Source organism: Porites lutea, chromosome 11 (genome assembly GCF_958299795.1).
Source record: "Porites lutea chromosome 11, jaPorLute2.1, whole genome shotgun sequence".
Classification (NCBI taxonomy): domain Eukaryota; kingdom Metazoa; phylum Cnidaria; class Anthozoa; order Scleractinia; family Poritidae; genus Porites; species Porites lutea.
In genome coordinates this window covers 13,677,917-13,700,992 of record NC_133211.1, presented here as the reverse complement: position 1 = coordinate 13,700,992, position 23,076 = coordinate 13,677,917, and the positions used below count along the sequence as shown (strand labels likewise).

The window sequence follows — 23,076 nt, the reverse complement described above, 5'->3', positions numbered from 1 at the left end:
TGTTTGGCCTGTCAACACCGAATTTCCTGCTGTTCGATGAAGTACAATAGCAGTGTCATTTCGTTGTTGTGATTGGCTCTTCCTACCGTCGGCGCGCGAAGTCTCCCCTGGGAACCGTTCTAATTATAAATCTACTCGGGAAAGGGTTGACTCCAAGGGCTTGTATGGGAGATGGAGGCTCCTTGATAGGCTCCTGATGTAAGCGAAGGTTAAAATTAAAGGATTAAATAATCCAGTTTAAATTTAGGCATTTAAAACGACGTTTTCTCTCATAATTATTTATTGAAGTGCAATGGACAGTCATTCCAACAAACTTGAAGCCTTAGAAATATTTAACATGAATGAGAAAAATGTCATTGCTTGATTTCTTTTCTTAAACCTGCTACCAATTTGTCAATTATTTAAGAATTTTAGGGCCTGTTTACATGGAGTGGGGGACCCCGGTCTAGTGGGGTGAGTTTCTTTTTTTTCACGCTCTGGAGGAAACAAAACAAAAGAAACCTACCCCACTAGACCGGGGTCCCCAACTCCATGTAAACAGGGTCTAAGACCCTTTAACAAAATGTTTATACTTTAAAATGATAAGGGCGGTGAATTCCTTTTGGGTGCCGAATTTTGATTGAGCTCCATAATCTGAGCCGAAGTTAAGTTATAGCCAATAAATCATTTTCCACTGGTAAACCCATTAGACCCAGGCAAGAGCCATAATACTCCTATCATGATCTCTTGAACCAGGCCAGGAGTCCTGCCCAAGCACCCAGGCCTACTACTTGAGTGTTTTCCCGAGCTGACTAAGCGTCCGGCCCCGGGGTCTCCGAATCTGAGAATAGGGAAAAAAGAAGGTGGGAAGTAAGCTAACAAACCGGAGGGGTACACCCTTCAATTTAAAATAGATGAAATCCAAATAATAACACCCTGCTCAACGGGAAAAAGAAGAACTGTGTGAACTGCTCAGGTAAATTAAGGCATGGGTCCCCAATGATTCAGTCAAAAAGTGATGGGGGGTGGTCTATCTCTGAGCACTTAAGCAGTAAAAAGATGAGACTTTGCCAGATACATACATGTGAGGTTTCTGTCAATTAGGTGATTTTCAATTATGCAAATGTTGTCACGTGACTCCACACGGCCAGAAAACAATAAAAAGTCTTTAAACGAAAATGGCAACACTTTTTGTTGTGAGTTATTAAACCAGACTGGTTTAGGACAATGTGTAATGCAAGCATCTACAAAACTGTGCTTGGCCTTTTTTGAATTTTTTACTGTTTTAGAAAATAAACGACTTTTTCAACTAGACCCAGTCCCCCAAAGCAATTGTATCCCATCTTAACGCCTTCGATTTGAAATATCTAAAAAAGGCCAAGCACAGAAGTGATATATTAAAAGGTCTTAACATTATGCAACCCGTAAAATGATTGAGAACACACGAAAAAGTGTTGCCGTTTCAAGAACAAGCTTTTTCAGCCGATGGAGGTCACGTGACCTGATTTGCATAATTTTAAAGCACAAAATTGACACAAACTGAAGATGTGGGTAGCTGGCAAAGTTTTATGTCTCTTCATCTAAAGCTCTTAGATATAGACCACCCCCTCAGTTTTGAAGAGAGCAAATTAAGGCAAATTGAGGCCCATGCCTTAATTTACCTGAGTGTCGTTTAAAATCTCTTGTCTATAAGCCGATATAAGTTACATCAGAAACTCATAAGGGGTTTTCAACCCCTTATGAGTTTCTGGTTACATAGATAAGTATATTCAGTTCTTGATCTCATTCAAAGGAACAAAAAACATTCACCAATGAATAACTGCGTAAGGTCTTCCTTAGAATTTTTTTCAAATTAAAAACCGTCATCCTTGCAAAAGCAGCAGCAGAACGTGAAGACAGGAAACACCACCTACACGCAATCACCGCCAGCTGGGTGAAGTGAATCTAAATACAATTTTTGCTGAATTTTTTTTTTCGATTGTTTCTTATGTTTTTAACCTTCTATACTGAGTTATGCTAACTGAGATGAAGTCGTGCTGAATTTGTTGAATTCAAAGGCTAGCCATTGATTTGTCTGTGAGGTGTACACTGTTAGATCTGTTAGTGCAGATCAGAGACGAGATGTATGGTGGCTATATAATTATGTGTGAAAATTATTCAGACAAAAGATCGTCCATTCTTATTATTTTTATCGCGAGATATTTATCTGGTAGCTTATTTAAATATTCATCGAGATAAAAACAGCCATAGACAATATGAAAACCTGCAAAGCCTTGGAAGATCTATTCATTCCTGCTCACAAACCAGCAGGCCCTTGCAACTTCAGAGTTCTAAGTTGCCGAGATAGCTCAGTTGAGAGAGCGTCAGACTGAAGATCTGAAGGTCCCTGGTTCAAATCCGGAGAGTTCACATGAGCTCTGAATAATCCCGGGTCTCGGCAATCAGTATTTTTTCATTCTTAATTTTATTTGCTCATTTAATTATATTTTTGGGGGATAAAGGCTTTATCAAAAAATTAATTCCCCCAAAATATACTTGCTTAATTGCCCCAGCGGGAATTTCGCCCAGAATGCGGATGAAGTTATAACTGAAGGTGCGTATAATGCGTATAACCGACAATTAAATTCTGTGCTGACGTATTTAAGAAAAGGAACTGTATGTAAAAAGTGAAAAAGAAATGGCGAAAAATTGCCACTTTTAATCAAATCTATTCTTGCGGTTTGGAATAAAATATTATTGAAACTGAGAATTAATGTTTTGATCAAAGCTGTGTATCGACCTGAATCAGTGCATGGAACCTTGCGTTTCCAGTGAATTTATCTCCGCACGTATCGTATGAAATGTGTGTTTTGCTTTACACTTTTGTTTTCCTTTTTAGAGAGGTCTAAAATGCTCAGTATTCAGCTGAGTATTGAGCGACAGACCTAACTGGTAAACAAATAAATAAAATCTTCAATAGGAATCGGTATATTTCAACGAGCTACACAAAGACCAAGAATACTATTGATCGACAACATATATACAGAGTGAGGGCAGCTGTAGCCGGTGTCAACTATTACTACAGTAGTATATGCAGACAAAGTCTTTTGCGGCCGCGTTGATGACACGAACTGAACCCAAAGTAAAAGCCGGAACCTTTAACAGAAACAATAGTTTTCATTTATCACGGAGTACACTTCATTCGCGAAGCTTTTCAGTACTAATTCTTTGGTGGACATCTCATTAAAAGTAAGGTCACCAAGCAGCTCCATCTTTATTCCAACTTTCCGCCTACCAGCGACAACGTATATTTTCCTGTTTCATGCTCATGTCGAATATCAACGGAAATTCCTATTCAAAAAGGCATTCTAGAAGTTCGTCGGCTTATTTGGCAAAATAAGGAACTGAGTCCGTCGTTGTTCAGTCTTTATAAAAAAGAGCAAGGAATTTTGTTTCAGTGACCTTAATATGCATCGCCTACGTTAGAATTTAAGACACCTAGCGAAATTCAAAGGTTACCAAAATTCCTCGAACCGACAAAAACAATAAAAAGAAAATCCGACTGAGATTGAACTTCGAGTGTGGCATCAACATGTCATAAGCTGATCAGTCGGATGCTTTGTTTGGCTACGCTTTCTTCGGGCTCAATGAGACAGTTCAATAGAACTTGGAGTCAGTCATCGTCTTTAGAACCTGGTTTTAAATTTGCTTCATCCAATCCGAAGCACAACCGAAATCTTGTATTTCGCGGGGAAACCAGCGTGGTGGCGTCGCGAAATGTCGGCTGTTTTCCCAGGCTAGTCTCTTTGCGAGCGAGCGCGATATGCCTGCGAGTGTGCTAGCGGCGAAGCCTCGAGCAGCGCGGATTTGTGCGGGCGCCAGAACGGGCGAAAAGAGAGACTGCCCTGATTTCATGTAGCATTTCTGAAGCCCGATTGGTACTGTGGCAAGTTGGATAAATCGGAACGTCTGAAGTTCAACCCAATCAATTTTTTAAAAATATTTTAAGGTTAGTCGTTGACAGCTACGTCTGAATCCTTTGGCAAACGGACGCAACAACTCCAAACATTGTTGGCCCAACAATGTTGGGCGTTGTTGCATCCTTTTGCACGTAGCTAAACGCTTGACCGGTTTCAAACTTTGCGCAACAACCCTTTAAACAACATGCAACAGGGTATGCAAACGGACGCAGTAACATCCAACAATGTTGGGAGTTATTGGCCAACAATGTTGCGTCTGTTAGCACGGGGCTTAACGTGGCCTTTTATGCTGATGCTTGCCCATTGCATAAGTTTGCTGCTGCTATACGAGACGAGTGGAAAGAGAATTGAATGCTTTGAAACAACAGACTGGTTTCATCTTCGTTTATCACCCGAGGGGTAAACCTATATATATATATGGGGTATGGGGATATGTGCAGCTCATCAGAGTGGGCTTTTTGCCTCTCCTGACTCTGGAAGAGGGTATGAAAATTATAACAGGGGTATATTTTACTTCAGTTTGACTCTGCAACATGGTCGTTTTTCTCCATAATCCCTGCGCGGTTTATTCTCGATCAAGCTTAGCCGCGAAACTACGCTTCCCTCGCCTTTTTATCACAGAGCCAGCCACAGGAACCGGGAACCCTATTTTTTTTAGTTATTGTCTGGAGGAGAACGGCACAATGCATCTCTTTTCGTTTGGAACAGTTCCAAAGTGTCGAAGATTCAACGGAACAGCCCCGTCAGTAGTAAATTTACGGAAGTACTCCCCGGGATTTACTATAGATAGCTGGACCAAATCTTTTTATAATAATAACCTTTATTTTAAGAGGGTGACACCGATTACTATGAAGTATTCTCCCTAGTGGCCCTCTAAAAACAAAATTGATATAATAAATTACAACAATCATGATAACAAGCCTAGTTACGAATAGTAATTATAATAAAAGATCTTAAGAATTCCAGTATTCTCCCTTCCTAGTGGCCCTCTAAAAACAAAATTGATAACAATAAAATTCCATTAATCAAAATAAAAAGCCTATTTATAAATAGTGATTATAAAGGTTCTTAAAAATTCTAAAGATCTAAAAAATTGAGAGATGTTAAAAACGGAAATGAATACATTGGTAAAAAAAGGAATCTAATCTACAATGATATTTAAAAAGAAGCAAGGATTTATTAAAATCAGAATAACTTTTTAACTTTAAAATTGTCCACCGTATAGTTTGAGGAGACGCTATAAGTCAGTGTTGTCTTCATTAAGCTAAAGGAGGTCGTTGGTTCTAAGTTAAGAGCATTTAGTTCTTTAATAGTGGAAAAAAAGAATGTTCTCCTCATTGCTTCAGTTCTGGGTTTCGGTAAGCGGTATAATGTTTTTGTTCTGGTAGAGTACTTGTGTTCAAACCGAAGTGAGTCCAAGGTTGTGATTAAGTATTCCGGTGTCCTACCATCAATAACTTTCTTTAGAAGGCCGAGTTTATTGAGCTTGAATAGTTGATCCACCGGTAGCCACTTAAGCTTTTGAAATATCATATGATCGTGCATCCCGAGGACTATCCAAAATTAATCGAGCGCAGCGTTTTTGAAGTTTAAACCCATTCGTCTCAGTTGGTTTGGCTACAGTTGCTCCAAACAGTACAGCAATAAGTAAAGAGCGGTTTGATACTTGCATTGTAGAGAAGCAATCGATATTTGGCTGGTATATATTTCCGAGCTCTTGCTAAAATTGCAATTCTTTGAAGTAGTTTTCGGCGCAGTGTGTCAATGTGTTCGTTCCAGGTGAGATGACTATCAATACATAGTCCTAAGACACGTTCTGACTCAACCTTAGTGAGTTGCATGCCGTCAATTGAAAGGTCAAGAGATTGTTTTGCTGAATTTACAATTTTTGTCTGGTCGAGATGATGTTGACTTCATGAGGCTGGCCAGTTGATGTTGCACTGTGTTTTTGAAATTCTTGCACAAGCTTAATTCAAAATGAAATAATTACTCAACGACAGAGGCTTAAGGAGGCTTATCGTTTTTGGCAAATCCTCTGAGTGAGTTTGAGGAGCGCAGCGGAAATCCAATAACGTCCCATCGAACCTCTGTTGATGTTCAATAGCGAAATAGCCCGAAGAAAATCCAGGAAATCAGAGCAAATCCAATAGATTGGACTTTCAATCACTGGGCATGCGGGTTTGTATAATAGCGAGAATTATCAATTAAGGCCTTATGTTATCCGCATCATGCCTTTGACTTCGGCAGGTAAATAACACAAACCTCGGTCTTGATAATTTTGGCTATCATGCTCGACTTCATCCAATATAACTATTAATTAGCACAGTGCCTAAAAATAAAAATCAGTGCCTAATAATAAAATACAGTGTCCAATAATAAAAAACAAATGACTGATAACCAAACTACGTGAGTTATTGACACATCATTGACTTCGTACGTATAAGATCTTGCTTCGCGTTTTTTGTTCTTAAAATCGTCTGACTGGCTGAAACAGCATTGAAAGGACCTGAAGTAGGAAAACTGTGACGCAATCAACAACAACACGGATGTTTTAAGCTTATAGTCAGTTTGTGGTCATTTCATGTTATACGTTGACTAATTGAAATTACAGGTACGTAAAAATAATACCTATACTCTAAGTTGCTGACATGAGAGAAATTGTTGTTGCGTAAACACCAGAAATGAAATAAGGGTTTGTGTGGACATTTTAGTGGTCGTCATCTAGGAGTAACAGCGCGGTAACAGCAAATTTTATTTTCGGCGGTTGTTCCAACAGCAGAGCTAATAAAACTCGCTGGAATCGCGCTGAAACGGGCAGATATGCTGCCGCGACACACCATAACTAAGACAGGAAGAAAGGTAAGAAGTTCTAATGTATTTTTATAGTTATTTTTGACCCCCTATTGAACGATCATTAAAACCCCCACACAAATCCTCAGAGCCCTTATAACATTTCTAGTAGCTTTTTCCAGTCATGATTCTCGCTCGTGGTGCTAGGGAACTTGTGCTGATTTGTAATTCTTTTCAGTAGCAAGGGACTTATTGAGGAGACGACCATTTGTTCATTAACAAGAATACAGACTTTTCTACCCATCTTTCATTAAGATTAATCAGTGTGGTGACTGTCGGGAGAGAATTTATTTAATGATATTTTCATTTCCAGTCATTGATTCCTATTTGCGGTTCATCACGACGTAAGCGATAGACACTTTAAAAATCGGTATGAGTATATGTGAGTACGATCTATTGTCATGTCCGACCCAAAAATGGCGGACCCTATGTTTGCCTTTAAAACTAGCCATGGTTTAGCATATTTGAGCTTTAAGTTGCCGAGATAGCTCAGTTGGGAGAGCGTCAGACTGAAGATCTGAAGGTCCCTGGTTCAAATCCGGAGAGTTCGCATGAGCTCTGAATAATCCCAGGTTTCGGCAATCACTTTTTAACTTATTTTTACCCTTTTATTGATTTTCTGCCGGGTGGGTTATCCAGCTAAAAATGTTTACTAGCAGTAGATGTTCAGCCGACAGTCAAATCTCTCAGAGATCTGCTATTCATTACTGACACCAGGCCTTTACTGATGGATAAAACTCGGCGAAAAGTCAAAATTATAAAGAAAAAGTTATCAACCGGTAACAATCAACTCCCATTATTACGGATTACACTGAATTCCGTTCGTCGGCGCAGTTCCATCATGTTTCAAACTGATTTCTACCTTGTTTACGATTACAAGGAAAAAATACATTTCCCTTTTTAATACGCACATCCTCGGTCGGACATTAGCGGAAATTCCCACTTTTCAATTTACCAATAGGACATTGTTCGCTTGCGGGCTTATTTGGCAATGTTTATAACTTGAAAAAGAAGTTCGTCGTTGTTAAAACAATGAGCAATTGTTCCGGTCGCCTTTCTTAATGTAGGGCATTTACGTCACGTGACTAATATTAATGGTAATTCAAATTCTTCAAACGAAAATAGGGAACAGGAAATCAGATGGTAAAACTTAACAAAAATTGCCATTTAGTTTATCGAAAACTTCTCCATATTTGCAGAAAAAGACAACTTAAGTTATATACACTTGATGTAAAGTAGATAAAGCAGAATTCTTTAGAATATCCTCCTAAACCGTCACATTCCTTTATGGCTAATTTAAAATTGCTCCCTATAACCACATGCCATGAGGCCTCTCGTGTCGGCTTCTGTTTGGCAAACCCAGAAATAAATTACACACTTTAACCAACTTCTAAGCCCCCATCACCCAGAGGGGAGGGAGGGGGGACTATCGTGACATTTAACCCAATTAAGGATCAAAAAATCCAGTAAGGATACTATACATCCCAAAAACCATACCATATGCCACATATGAATGTACCTCCGGGGTAAACCCTGATTAAAACTATTAATTAGCTAGTTGACGCGACAATAGTCCAGTTTCGAATTTAAAATTACCGCTGAATACAAACATTAACGACACATTCATACAGGGTTAGCCTCGACGTAAAGTAAAATATTCAGAAATTCTGGCAAGTAAGTGTTTGAAATTTGAATATACACAATAGACAGGTCTTTTTCTCGTTGGAATTTGTGAATATATTACTTCAGATGGAGGCTAAGGCTGTAAAAAATGCGTCTTCACTTCTTTAATTCAGCGGTCATAGCGAACTCGAAAATGGACTATTACGACCCACAGTGCTTTCCGTCCCGGACCTCATTTAAATCATCACGTCCGTGAGAATAAAGGAGACCTAGGGATTAGTTTGCTGGAAAGAGTGTTGCTTGTTCGCGTGGATTCAGTCCAAATCAAATAACTCTGGTCGCAATACGAGGTGAGTTGAAACTTGGGCTTCCCCTTATATTTTATTTGTTTTTTTTTTGTTATCCTGTATAGATAGCAAAAATACATTTGTACAATTTCAAAGATTATTTAGCAAAGGTTTGAAAATGTACCATGCATAGCGGAAAAATATTAATCTAACAGTAATTTTGAATAGGCACATAAAATCAACTGGCAGAGTAGTATAGGCGTAACAAGGTTTTCAATTAAAAGCAATTCAAAAGAACGTAGAAGCTCTTGTTAAAAGCTATTAGATGAAGAGTAAGCAGCGAAACGTTGACACGTTCAGCTCTGGAGAAAAAAAATTCTTTTCAACTGACAAAAATAAGGCGTGCCTGAAATGTTTAGAATGTAATAGGGGAAATGGAAATTCATAAAATCGGTTTTACGGATCTCTAGGCGTATTGTAACTTCATCATATTCTTAGGTCCGATATATTTCGAGTTGGATATTTCGGGCAAATGCAGAAAACGGATCACAAAAAAATAAGCTTTTGCGGCGAACTTAACGTGATAAAGCTCATGTTGTATAAACCGCGAAATTTAATTTTTGCCTCCGCCCTCCCCGCCGCCAAAAAAAAAATGATCTTGAATACCCGGTGCATATTTTCATAAAACAAAAGAAATTTTTTGGCCGAGTAGGTACCCTGACGTTGATGTTACTTCCTTAGGGTTTACAGAAAAATATTTTTTCTTCCTAAGTGGTTCTCGTCAACAGACAATCCAACCGAATATTCCATCTCTCTCCCGAAGCATTTAAAAAATTCAAAGCCGGAACTTAAAGCTGCATTAATAAAGGAAAAAAAAGGTTTACATTTTTATTTTTCATTACTTTTTCACAACAGATAAAGTGAAGTTTACGATCAACTTTTGAAGGGCTCTAGCATCTTTGCTAGTATTGTATTCTGTTAAGTTTTCATGTGAAAAGAGGTAATAAATCACCATCTTTGGGTCGTGAAACAAATAACCGTGTGCGAAAAAATAATGTGCTCGCGGACCAAAGTTCGAGATAATCTGCCAAAGGAATGCAAAAATGACAAACAATGCATCCCACAGTTTTGTCGAGGATCAAGGAGTATTTTGACATGTCGAGACATGGGAGACTTCTTGTCATTATTAAACACTTTGTGAAAGTCTACTCACCAATTAAAGTTGATGGTACTTAATATTTTAGCTGGATTTCATATAATGATTTCAGATTTCCTTCACCTTTTTGTTAAACCTTTTTATCATTTATTAGAACACAATTAAAAATTAAGGTTATTCAATGAACTAGCTCAATTTTAGATTTTATTCAAATGGTTCAGAAAGCCACAGTTATTACGTAGAGGAGACTGGTTATGAAAAGCGGCAAACATCAATGATAAAAACAACAGTGCAGCAGTTTATGTTGGAAGCACCCTGAAGTGCACAATCATTTGTTTTCTGTTGGCAAATTTGTTTGGAATAAATTAATGCAACGTTTTTATTGGTCAATACAATCAAAATGATAGGAATTCTTTTGAACGTTGTGCACTTTCAGGTCCACAAAAACATATAACAAAGGAGTCTGACGGGTTTCATAACCATTCCACTCAATCCAACGCAGTGATAATTATGGTTTTGACAACTATTCAGTGAATGGGCGGAGTCATTTGACAGCCCAGCCTGAAAGGTCAATTATTTTTCTCCTCTCCTCATTTGCACCATATAACCTTGAAAGTTGTCACGGCTTTGAAACTGAGAATCTCCTTCAACCAAGAGGTGATTATTAAGACATGTAGAGTGGCCTCTTGATTTTAGTTCCTTGTATTTCAATGGCCTCTTAATGAACTTTGGCCCTCTGAATGAGACGGCTCAAAACACACCGTATGTACTGTATAATATTATGGGAAATAATAAACTCAAACTCAAACTCAACTCAAAGGATAACTCGGCATTAACCTTGACTTCGTAAGTTTGGTTGTTGAAGGCAACCCACTGATTAAAAGGTACGCTGGCCTATAGCACTGCAGTAACAAGCTTCTGAAGAGCATTTAAATTCTTGTAAGGTGAAACAGAACATTGCAAAATAAGGACAACAAAAAAGTGCTTTATTACCCATGGTTTCTTTTAAAATATTTGCATCACATGCGAAATCAATCTTTAATACTGAAACTTCAAAATCACCTGCACTTGTAATGATATCGGCTTCAATTCATGCAGAATTTGGTTCGATCATAAGCAATTACTAAGGGCGTCAGCTAACACTTTAATTTTTATGAAATAAATATCTACAGATATTTTGTCACAACCCACCTGCATTCGTTTGATTCGTTAATTATCTCGATGTCGTGTAATAATTTTGTGCTCCACTAAATAAACATATGTGTTATAAGAAACGAAAAGTACCGATGGAAACGTGTGAAGAGGAAATGATTCTTCTGATGATGCTCACCGAAACTCGCATGTGGATTTGAAAAAAATTTCAGTGACAAAATGAAAAAAAGTGATTCATAATCTGAAATTTAAGAAAGCTCAAGCCTTACTACAGTACAGAAAGGAAGGAGACACGCGAAAAAAGCGGTAACTGGATTCGGGTTATCAATGGGAGTTTCATAAAAAATATCGTTAACACTTCCATAACCTGGCGAGACGGTGGTTGATCAATTTGTCAACGATTTTTCACTATATTACTTTGCCAGAGGGGTAAATATTGTGATAATGGCTTTTTGAATTTAGCAGATAACCCCAGCCAAAATAACCAAATGTCGGAAAATAGGAAGTAATTAAATCGAGTAATAGTTACATATGTAACTTGTCAAAGTCCTCGACATTAAAGAAACCCAGTGCTTTTGAATCAAGCAAAGCTGCTTGGTAAAACAATATCTATTGCTTTACTAAGTAATTATCGGAATCATGGTGATATTGTGAAATTTATTGTTACAGGACTCGAGGCAAGTAAAATCACTATGTCAATTGTTGACACGAATTAAGTTAAGATATTATTTTGACAACGTAACATTAAAGTTGTATTGAGTATCATGCCTTCTACTTGTTTAAGTTCGTTTTGGTCAAAATATATTGCCCACAACTCAGTTCAACTCTACTTTCTCTGAACTGAAGGTCAAAGGGCCTAGTACTTAAAAGTACAGGGCGAAAGGTAAGTCTTGTAAAAAACAGCAAAAAGTAAAAATCCTGTTTCGCAACAGGTATCACACAGAAAAGCAAAAGCGATCGAGAAAACTTGAAAATGCTGCTTCCGATTCATTCAATAGCTGGGATTAGGATGATTCTGGGAGGTATGCGGGTTTTTAGTGCTATAACATCGGATGCACAGTCGGACCCCGCTTTACAGACACGGACACCTCCTTATTACGGACAGTTGTCTTTGTCCCTGGAGCGAGCCCTTACATTTTCTCTAAATTTAACCCGGACACCCGTGAATGCGGACAACGGACACCTGTTTCTTGTCCAGTCAACAGAACTGATCTCATAGAAAGTCAACCTCCCTAATGCAGACACCTATCAACTGTTTGCTGTAATCTCAGTAGACGTCAATTTCAGACTATTTTGGCATCAATCGAGTTATGCAGAGGACGGTTATGTTTAATGCATGCACGTACTGAATAAATAGATGAGCGATTTCTAGTGTTTCCGTGTATTAAGTTCGGGGTATGACGGCTTTGTGAAGGTTAGAGATGTACAATTTGACGCTGCTTATGTCCTCATTAATTTCTTTAGTATTTTACTCCAATGAAAGGTGTCTTTTTGACTTCAATAACATGACCCGGTTAATACGGGCACCCCGTTAATACGGACACTTTCTGTGGCCCTTTCAGGATCCGTATTAACGGGTTTTGACTGTACCTTCAAGAACAAGAGAACCGCCCTTATAAAGAATTAAGTCCGTATTATGGACCGGCAACCCGCACGAGAAGACTCAACTGGACACGACTGCACAAGGTTTCAAAAGCATTAGTATAGTGAACTGAAAGTTTTCCTGATGTTCACGCCTGAACATGCGAGAGAGAGCAGCTTTCGTCTTACACAACCGCATGTCAGTCCTTTCGCTACTTTGATGCTTTCACACTGAGGGATTAACCTATACTGAATTATACAATAGGTTGATCTTTCTATTTAAAAAAAGCCTGAGGTGATAACCAAATCGTTCCAGTCATATTTATAGTCACTTAAGGCGCAATCAAGGACGTCGGCCAATAACAATCTGTATTCACCCAGTTGGCTGAATGATCTCCACGCCGAAAGGACAATTTATCACGCGTCTGGACTACCGGATGATTAAGGACAGGACGCCATTACAGTTGGAAGGAAATATCCCTATCACCGGCCTAACTAAAAAGCAATACTTCGCTCGGGCCGTTTTTTTCTTTTATCAACGGTGCTACCTCACATTTGAACCTGAAATGACGACCCAGAGTACGAACATTTGATCCCAAGAAGAATTTTCCGAGTTCTCCCCTTCATTCGGCGCTTCGAGTCATACGGTATTGAATCGGTTCAGTCTAGAGAGGATAAAACTTTATCCTCTCTTGGGAGACAACTTCTATCACATTTGCTATCGGTCTCGTTCTAATGATTCCACCCGTGGGTTTGCAATCGCAAATCTGAGGAAAGCGTTTTCCGTAATTATAGGTTTTATAACGAGTACTTTTAACGACATTCGCTTTCTCCGATTAGCAAACGTTTAAATAAGGAACTCCGCTGGTAGAACCTTCATTGGACTCACAGTCGGAAAGAACCAAAAAAACTTTTAAGGCCAAGGAAAAAGCTGAAGGAAGCCAACAGAGAGTAGGTTCTGTTTTTAGCCGTTTTAATAGCAGCAAATTTTCCTTAAAAGGTACCTTGCATGCACTACATATAAAGACACTTTCCATTCTCAATTCTGAACGTTTTATTTCAACGAAAAATCCATGCCTAAGATTTTTCGCATTTAAATTAGGAGCATGACTGGTACTAAATATTAAGAGCCAAACTGTACGTTTCTCAGAAAAAAAAGCGTTTTTCTGTTTTGGGTGACAGAAATGGCATATCATGACGACGAAAGGCAACCAATCTCTTGGGTTATGTCAAGTTATATGCTACGGTTATGTCAAGTTACTGCTTGAAGACTTTTCCCCAGAAATGGCCACACAAGATAGGATAATGGGCCACTAAGTGCTCATAGCAAGATAATGAATGGTGTACTATTAAGTGTGGCCTAATGTGTCGCATGGCTCAAAGAGGATGGGTTAAGGTGCATGTACAGTAGAACATCGATAACTCGAACTTGGATAACCCGAATTCCCCGTTAACTCAAACTAGATTTCCTTTCCCTTTCACTGAAATAAACCCCGATAACTCGAATTCCCCACTAACTCGAACTGTTTTTCGTTTTCCTTCAGAGTTCGAGTTACCGCGATTCTACTGTATTTATAAGAAAATTGCTCTTACACAGTATTTTTTTGTTCCTTTTCTTTGCAAGGAAAATAATGAATCCCAAGACATTTGTTTGCATCGTTTTAATGATAGCCCTGACGTCTGCAGTCTGTTCAGCCAGGCGAAGTTCCAATAAAGCTCTGCCCTTCCGACAGCTTCTCCATGAATCTAAAAACGAGGACAGCAGAATACCTGAGGAGGTAAGATAACATGGTCTGATGTGCGCGGCTAAAAAAAACATGATCTCATAGGAATTAAAGGCACGTCACGGGTCCAGAAAAATTTCTTCTACACCCTTTCAGTAGAACCAGAAGCCCATATAATAGGTTCCTTGGCCCCTCCAAACAGAAAGATCAATGCCATTGCTGGGGCCAACAATGTCGGCAGTTGGGGAAGGATAAGTTTCAGTCCGAGATAAAGGGCGCTGTCGTCCGGTTTGAATTTTCGGCAACTTCCAGTAGCGAATGGAACAGCATTTTCCAAAATTTTCAAAAAGAGGACAACCTCGCGAGTTACACCCAAATTTCCGGTAACTTTTTCCCAGAAGTTTTCCTTCCTTCAACTTTGCTCCCGGAATTTCTAGAATTTTCGGTTGAATGGTTCGCATTTCGGAAATTCGAATTTCCGGAAACTCTTCCGGGAAATTTCTGTATACCATTTACCGCAATTTCCAAATTTTAGAAAGTTTTAATGGAAAAAGCCCAAAATTTGAACCATATCACTTCGCAAAGCTCGGACTCTCCTTTCATGTGAGGCTGAGAAAACAGCCGACATTTATCAAGTCACCAGGAGAAAAAAAAAGGACATAGCTACTAGGAAAGAGGTTTAGAAATGCCATATATATTATCATAAAATTATAACGACCATAGCTTTGATTTGTTTTATGAATTATCAGTTATTTGGGAAGCCATACCAATCGCTCCAGTATCCTGACAACTCGCGGGAAGTAGTTCCTGGGGCGGTTTCAAAAACTCGGCTTCCCTTCATTTTTTTTTTCTTAACCTACTTCCTATGGGTGGGTGTTTGGAAAAAGAACGGAACAATCTGTGAGTCTGTAATTTTACGTAAATATTTTTCTTTTTTGTTTCATGTTTCTCTAGACTCCTTTTATGAAGTCCAAAAGAGACGTCTGCGATTATATTGATCATTCCTGCACAGATACTACGGTTAGAGCAGCCTGTACTAATCCCTCTAACACATGCGAAGGCATCGAAGTCGAGTGCTATCCTGACCAAGATGGCGACTGTGTGTTGTCTAGTTCCAACTCATACAGGCGATAAATAAGAAACATAACTGAAGGAAGAAAGAACTAAGAAGTACAGTCTTAATTATCTTCATTATAAATAAAGTTGACTTTAGTTTCAATGTCAGACAGTGTAATAAACGAACCTAGCGTAGTTTGGAAATAAAAGTAATTTGTTAACGAAACAAATAGTTCCAGTTTGCGTTAATAATTCAGTCACTGAAAGGTGCTCCACTTTATACTCTAGAAGGAAAAGCAGCTTCGGATCTAAGAAACTCCGAAAACGAAAGGGAAAGGGCAATCGTGTAACTTCGCTGCATAGCCACTACAAACTTTGAGAATTCTAAAATAAAGCCAAAAAAATTAAAAGCCTGGCAAAAAAAAAAGCGGGTGGGAATTGCCCCTCCCCCCAACTCCAAGTCTGTATTGACCACTCCAGAAAATACCATAACATACCATAATGCTCTTTATTTGTCACCCCAATTTTTGCATAAGCGTTGTTTTCAATTTCTTCTTGGGGTTACTTTAACTCCCAAGAGAAACTGAAGACAATGCTTATGCCAAATTTTGGAGTGACAAACAAGGAGCATTATGGTATGTTATGGTATTTCTGGAGTGGTCAATCTCGCGGGGAAATTAAAGAATTTCTTTAGTCAGCAATTTTTTTTCTTTAATCAGGGATTTATGCTGTTTCTTTAGATCTACGTGGATTGCTCATGAAAGCTTCACTTATATCCCAGGGCTGAGTTGCTCAAAGCATGGTTCGCTTTAACCATTGGTTAAGCAGTATCAAAACCAATACGTAGTCAAGATATTAAACGCTGGTTAACGCTAACCATGCTTCGAGCAACTGGGCCCAGATTGTTGGATTTTTTTACACAGTTTATGGCGCTAATCTTAAAGGCGTCATTTCAATGACGTCAGATGACGTCAGCGTGACATGCCATCACCATTGAAAGTGAAATGTATCTATAAAGTTTCGTTTTATTGGGATATTCTGGGCGCTTTCCATTTAGGAAAGAAAAACGGAAATTTTGGTGCGAGCAAAAGTGGAATTTCCGATTGGTAAAAAGTTGTTCCATTTGGTCGTAAACCCCGGTACGTCGCGGTGCTCGACAGATTTTCTTGCCGTGGACCTGGAACTGGTACAAACTACGAGGAACGTGTAAATGGAACACGAAATTCCGTTCGGAAATTCCGACCGGGAAAACGGGCCCACCTTTTTAGATTTTCCACTTTTTCTGGGAATTTTCCAGTGGGACGAACCGACGAAACGTATTCCATTTACCGCCGAACCGGAAATTCCGGAAATTTTGACTAAATGGAAAGCGCCCTCTATGTTTTTCCATAAACCAGTGGGAGCAAAACCCCCATTCCTGACCATCGTACAACTTGCTAAGATACCGAGCGATCGAAACATTGCGCATCAATTTAAGTTTCTGGGAAACTGCCCGCCTACCCTCCCCTAACCCATCATTTTGCCCAGGGGAGGGGTAGGTGGGCAGTTTCCAATAAACCACTTGATCCACTATTGCATCGCCGAGACCTGCGGGAAATCAGAGAAGCCGATTTCAACCCTGAAGGACCATCAGAATTCAACTGACTGACTTCAGCTGAGCGATCTCCCGACTAAGGTATCTTAGGCTCGGCAATTGACGGAAGACACGTTAACCGATAATTTCAAGAAATTCAGAGCTAAAAACAACTGAAGCCCTCGTCTACTCCTAACACTGCCTCCCAAACTGGAGTTTAATATCACTGAGTCATGTATTTTTAAAAGCGGCCGCAATATTGAATTGTCATTTTGTAACGTCATATTTCCTTTTCAATTATGATTTTCAACTGATTAAACAACCAGTTCGAAGTATGATTCTATTTGAATCCATTTGCTGTTTAAAGGAAGAGTTTGGACTAATAGAAAAACTTATATCACTAGCTAGTAAATCTAAAGACTAAAGTGGGTGCCCTTTTGCTGAGAAACCTTAACCCGCTCGTTAACAAAGTCAATTTTTCTGAATCTTTGGGCGAAATTGAGGCGATGAAATGGCCATTCAAATGAAACCTCACTAACAATGATTTCACATGATACTTTTCGTTCAGTTCTTCAACATTTTACCAGACGAAATTTCAGTGGTACCATTTTTTCTTGAATTTTGATCAACAGTAGTCTTAGGCGTTTTTTTCCCGCAACGCAGAGGAATACTAAACGTTAAAGCAACCAAGCATACCTTGCCGATATTTTAAAGGAAAAGATCGCTTTTTAAAAAGGAGCAGTGAGAGAAATTTATGCGTCACCAGCTAAAAAAGACCACCTAAAAAATACAAATGACACTTTAAATTCAGCTAAGTGTGATCGTAAAGTTGTCAAGAAATGATAAGCCTGCGGCTTGTGGCAGCAGCTGATGCAACACACATCTGTAAAAATTGAACAGGCCAGCTTACTTACAAAATACGATTTTTTGTATCTATTTAGCATGGCCCCTCTTGACCTTTTTATATCGAAAACTTCGTGTGTGTACCGCGGTGAAGCCATTACCCCGATTTACAGTTGACGCCCGTTGTTTTTACCGAATAAAATCGGCTAAATAAAGCTCTTCGAAAGTGAAAAATCCCAGAAAACTAATATCGAACCAAAAAAACGTTTCTGTGAAAATTCTACAGCTGTTTTTACCATCTGACCTCAATTTTATAACTGACTGTTCATTGTTATATTTAAAGTCTCGTGATCTGTGAGACTCTATTTCTGGCACAATGACAAACCGACCTTGCACGTTGGAAAGAGCAGTTTTCTTCAATTTATGCTTTAAGTCAACATGGGATTTTTGTTGTCAGAAACGCACAAAAGGTTAATAAATGCCATAATCCTAGCCGTGTATATTACCCAGGGAACACGAGATTCACCCTATAACACACGCATATTCACATTACTTCATATTACAAGGCACGCTCGCTTTTTCAAGACACTGCGATCATGAATTTAGTTATGTATCCTCCAAAATAATTCCATACAGCTGGAAACGTAAGGATGATCTTTCCTTTAAGGAAAGAACAATATTGTTCCACAAGCTGTACAGCAAGAACAAAATCATTTTAATTTCGGTGACGGTTGTGGGGTTTTTCGTGGGAATATTGTAGTTCCACCCCACATGCTCCAATTGCTTTATTAACTTCTGAAGAATGGCGGCGGGCAACCTCTTTATGTACTTCTCGGGTAAACAAAAAGCCCATTACGTTACGAAACTTTTCTCTGTTCTTCATGTAAATTTTTGTTCCAGCTGCAGTGAAAAGGAGTAACTGCGCTGTTTTCATCAAATTCCCACTGATCCTTGAGGTAGAAAAGTGAAACGGCGGTGCTGAGAAACTTCTGTTCGGTTCTACCACCAGTTCTGAAACATTATCGTCCTTTTTCCTTCTGTGTATATTCAACAGACATACGCCAACTATTCACAGCCGAAAATCACTTTTTGATTTGTACTCTTTATTAAATCAGGAAATGCTAGGGCGATATTTACAAATTAACTCGCTAAAACTACATAAAGTTCTTCGGCAGTACGTGCGACCGACTTTTTGGTAGAAATCTAGGGGATTTGACTTTGGACCGACTTTTTAGTAGAAACTGAATCTAAACGATTTACAGATTTCAACTTGAGTTAGGAATTTTACAGTTACTTTGAAACATTTTCGTATGATAAGATACTTTAAGGCCAAGATCTTGATGAGTATTACAATTATTTGCATTTTCAAGATGAAAGGCAAGGCCCGCTAACGTAGATAAAGAAAAACGTTTTTCTTTCTTCTTTTAAATGGAAGATCTGTGATAAGTCCGACCGATATTGCTTATCATTACCAAAATGTAACTTCATTTTTCCCAATTTCCAACTTCTCAATTAACTTCCGCTGTTTTATCATCGTAATTTCTTAAGTTACACTAGTATCTTTTTCGGTTGAATAGGCTCCAATATTCTTTCACTATCAGGATGAAGTAAGTGAAAATAAGTCAGTTTCAGTGGAATCTATTCATTCGAATTGTCCAACTGATTCGCGTTCTTTTCCTGTTCCTTTGTATCCTTTGTCGTTGTTTCTTTTTTGTTTTTCTCCTCTGGCCGGTCCGCCTTCTCTGCCTTCCTTCCCGTGCTCGAACTGTCCGGTTTTTCAGCTTTGGCGTTGACTTTCTTTTTCCATTTCATCCGCCTGTTCTGAAACCAGGTTTTAACTTGCGCCTCGTTCAAACCCAGAATGTGAGACAGTTTCGCTCGATTTGTTGAATCTAGATATCTCTGTTCCGAAAAGGTTTTCTCCAAGACTCGAAGCTGTAAATCCGTGAACACTGTACGCGATTTTCGGCATCGTTTACCGCTCGGAGTTCGTAAAGTTGGCTTAACACGGAAGTAAACTGGAAGAGGATGATGGATAGTTATGTCTGAGGTTGACGAAGGTTCTGAAAAAGGGAAGGATTAAGATATTTTGAAACCGAAGAGGTAACAAAAAATTATCCTCTAATTAAGATCCTCCTCTTAATCTTGCATTTTCTTTGGTGAATTATAAGTTAGTTAAAAATATATTTTTGTTGATAAAAAACATTACAATGAAGAAGAAAGTCTTCTGAACTATCCTTTAAAACTAAATGAAACTTTAATTGAATTCAATTCATCTCGTGATGGCTTAATTCAGACGGTCCTCTGGCAAATATTTCTTAAGCAAAGCACAGTTTCACATATCACAAGGATTAACGCAAATGATTACAAATGGAATTAAAGGTATCAATTCTTCTCCATTTTACCTGAATATTATTTTAAGTCTTGTCATTAGTCAGTTTTCTCAGACTTCGAGGATTAAGAACTTTTCAGGATTATGGTATTTATATATTATTCCGTCAGTTTTCAGGCCAACTTTTCCCCTCGTACTGAGCACTTTGAAATGTATTGTCCATTTACAACCAAAGCTTGACTTCTTGTTGGGAACTAATTCTAGCGTTGACAGGGTTCGCATGCATAAAGAATGGAATTAAGAAGTTTACAAGACGGCTGGAGGTAATCACCGCACTTTAAAAGACAATTAATTCCTAGTTTTACTGAGCGAGACCTCCATCTCCCGTGACAAGATCGAACTTTAACGAGCTCTCGATAAACCGCAAATAAACTGAAGGCTGATCGCAAACGACTCTCAAGTCGTTACGGAGTTAGCACTTGAACATAAAGAGTGCTAAATTGTCTTTCAGGGAAATGTACATAGAGAATTACAGTGATGAAAGTTGCAGGCGCGCGTGCAGTGTAACTTACCAGGATTGCTGATCTTGCCCGATGAGGTGGGCAGAAAAGTTCGCGGGTCGGTCCCGTAATTGAATGGGAGTTGTGAAGGTACACTGGAGCCGTATGATTCTGGCGGGCTGAACGCGCCAGTTTGTTTGGTCATAAAACAAGGCTGTGAAGGGTTACATATTCTGCTCTCCTCGAGAAAATGAGAGCTGTAATGCGGCGGAGGAGGAAGCAATAAATTGTTTTGCACACACTGGGGATTCTGATAAAACAGCAAGGCCGGGTCTTGATACCTAAACATCTTGGGCCTCTGACTGACGCGATGCGGAACGGAGCGGAGAGCTGACAAAATTGAATGTAACAGCCAACATTCGCAATGAATATTTTTATTGTTAAGGGTCTTAGGAAATGCCATAAAAAACACCTTTGTGTTGATTGACAGGTTGAAAAGTATCTCGTTCAAATAAAAGTCTGTTTTGACATTTATTAAAGGCATCTACGGGCTACCCTGACTGCTGCCATAAGTAATTATGAAACGAATCCAGAGTTTTCTTTTCTTTGACACTCTCAAAGTGCCGCAGGGGTTAAGGTCAGGCGATAAAGGTTTTTATTATCTTACTTTACATTACCACCTAAATTAATTGTGGTCATTATTCAATTAGTGTTTATAATAAACTCGGAAAGAGTGTCAATTAGAACCCATTATCATAAGATAATCGAAGGTAGAATTCAATTAGTATATACAACAATACTGAAAAACGTAAGAAACCATTTCTCTCAAGATGTAAGCAGCCTCGATGCAATAAACGCTTGAAACCGAAACTTCCCAGAGAACTAAATACATTCTTCAGATTGAGTAAACAACAATCAACTTTTTCAAGTCCTTTCAACAATTATGAAAGCCGGGTTTGAAACTTCATTCAGATGAGTCAACTTTCTTTTTACAGCTCTAGGAAACTAAAATTAGCCAGCAAGGTGAAGGTGCGAGGAACCCCTTTGCACTGAGGCGTGGTTCAGTAACACTTTGAGTGAAAACATTTTTAGGGCGAATTAATTTTGCCGTTTTGGTTTACTTTGCGCAGATGTTTTGTGTAGGTAGAGCGCGTGCAATTTCAAATAAATCATCGGCGACAAGTTTAAATATTCATGAGATTTTGCAGCTGAGAAGGAATTGATCACTAAAAGGTTCTTTATCTGAGGTGCCAGCCCGAGCTTTTGTCAAATTTGCTGATAACTTTATAGTGTTTAGTTTATTAATACACGTGGCAACAACTTCGAGTTTGGTACCTTTAGTACTCTTGTTTAAAGTCCATAACTGAGTTAGGCCTTTTCGTTAAAAGTGTTTGTTTATAGGTTTTTCTTCTCTAATTAGAAAATCCTGTTGAGGTTGTACTTTGATGGTAAAAAAAAGTAAGTCGTCAACTTTCTTGGAAATGACACCACTAACTACATATCCGTAATCCAGCTCGTTACATAACAAGATACCATCTTTATGAGATTTCCCCTTGAAACCAGTGAATTGTCAGATTTATGCCGTATCACTGAGGTAATCGAGTATTTCTTTTGTTCACGTTAAAGAATTACTTCTAGCTTTTATTGGGAAATGTTTTCAAATGTCACCTTAAAGTACGACAATCTATGCTCCACGTATTTTCCGGTTTGACTGATTGGTAAGCATTAAGATAAGAAGGCGTTTTACCTTTTAATTTTTAATGATCGCGAGGTTTTAACTGATCAACAGTCGCGCGTTTTCTCAACTCATTTTACTTTGAGAACAAAACTATTAACCAGTCAAAGTTACTTATCTGGGAAACAATGCCTAATAAAGTTGAAACATTTTACATTTAAATGTACTTTGAGTACTTGAGACAAACGAAAACCAGTTATAAAAACGCTACTAGCAAGACTTCAACAAATTATATCAACTCCGATTGATATCGCTGAGCGGATTTATTCTTCACTGAATCGTTGGAGCGCAATTCAAACATTTGGCCTGTAGTAACCAAGTTCTTCTTCGCATATCAATAACCTTTTCCCATTGGCCTTGGCCTACGGCACACAATTTTGTTTCTCTCACGTTTTTTGTCACTGACCGCACATCAGATAAGAAAACGGAAGGTAAAAACAGCGCATAATCCAAATATATTTCACAAAGGATGTTTACACGGAAGATATCGATGTTATTGTATAATGATCCTAAAACATCTGACATCTTCAGATCACGCGCGCTCAGCAACTTTGAGTCTAGCGAATTCTTTTTATTTTTTAAACGCCACTTGATGCTCGATATTTCATGTTCATTTTTAAATATTTACCTCAACAGACCAACTCTGAGCTCAAAGAAAACAACAGATCTCGTTACTCTAATAACAGTCAACAACGACACATTAATTCCCCTTTTGTTGCAGAGAGC

At 38.6% G+C, this 23,076-nt stretch overlaps 1 protein-coding gene, 1 long non-coding RNA gene and 1 other non-coding gene across 4 annotated transcripts; 2 read left to right on the top strand and 1 right to left on the bottom strand.

Annotated features, from left to right (window-relative positions):
• Positions 1–6,366: 6,366 nt before the first annotated feature.
• On the top strand, positions 6,367–15,595 carry LOC140952707 (uncharacterized). 2 transcript variants are annotated; one of them, XR_012167383.1, is made up of 3 exons: positions 6,367–6,549; positions 14,212–14,365; positions 15,266–15,595. It is a non-coding gene; the product is annotated as an uncharacterized lncRNA (long non-coding RNA). The 2 variants fall into 2 exon arrangements; XR_012167384.1 differs by lacking the exon at positions 6,367–6,549 and adding an exon at positions 8,629–8,761 and having other exon boundaries at positions 15,266–15,594.
• Positions 7,266–7,341, top strand: Trnaf-gaa (transfer RNA phenylalanine (anticodon GAA)). The gene has a single exon. It is a non-coding gene; the product is annotated as a tRNA-Phe (tRNA).
• Positions 15,596–18,865: 3,270 nt separating the features above from the next.
• LOC140952526 (uncharacterized) lies at positions 18,866–21,400 on the bottom strand. The gene is made up of 2 exons (XM_073401949.1): positions 20,688–21,400; positions 18,866–19,846 (listed from the first exon to the last, which is right to left on the bottom strand). Exons 1-2 carry the CDS (start codon positions 21,157–21,159, stop codon positions 19,422–19,424), a joined length of 897 nt encoding a protein of 298 aa, XP_073258050.1. The 5' UTR covers positions 21,160–21,400; the 3' UTR covers positions 18,866–19,421.
• Between the last annotated feature and the right edge of the window lie 1,676 nt (positions 21,401–23,076).

What these genes read in the sequence shown, in the direction of transcription:
- LOC140952526 (XM_073401949.1), bottom strand. Translation starts at nt 21,159, where the DNA reads ATGCCTTTAATAAATGTCAAAACAGACTTTTATTTGAACGAGATACTT. An exon ending in GGGCAAGATCAGCAATCCTG is followed by an intron (nt 19,847 to 20,687) that starts GTAAGTTACACT and finishes TCCCTTTTTCAG; the next exon opens with AACCTTCGTCAACCTCAGAC.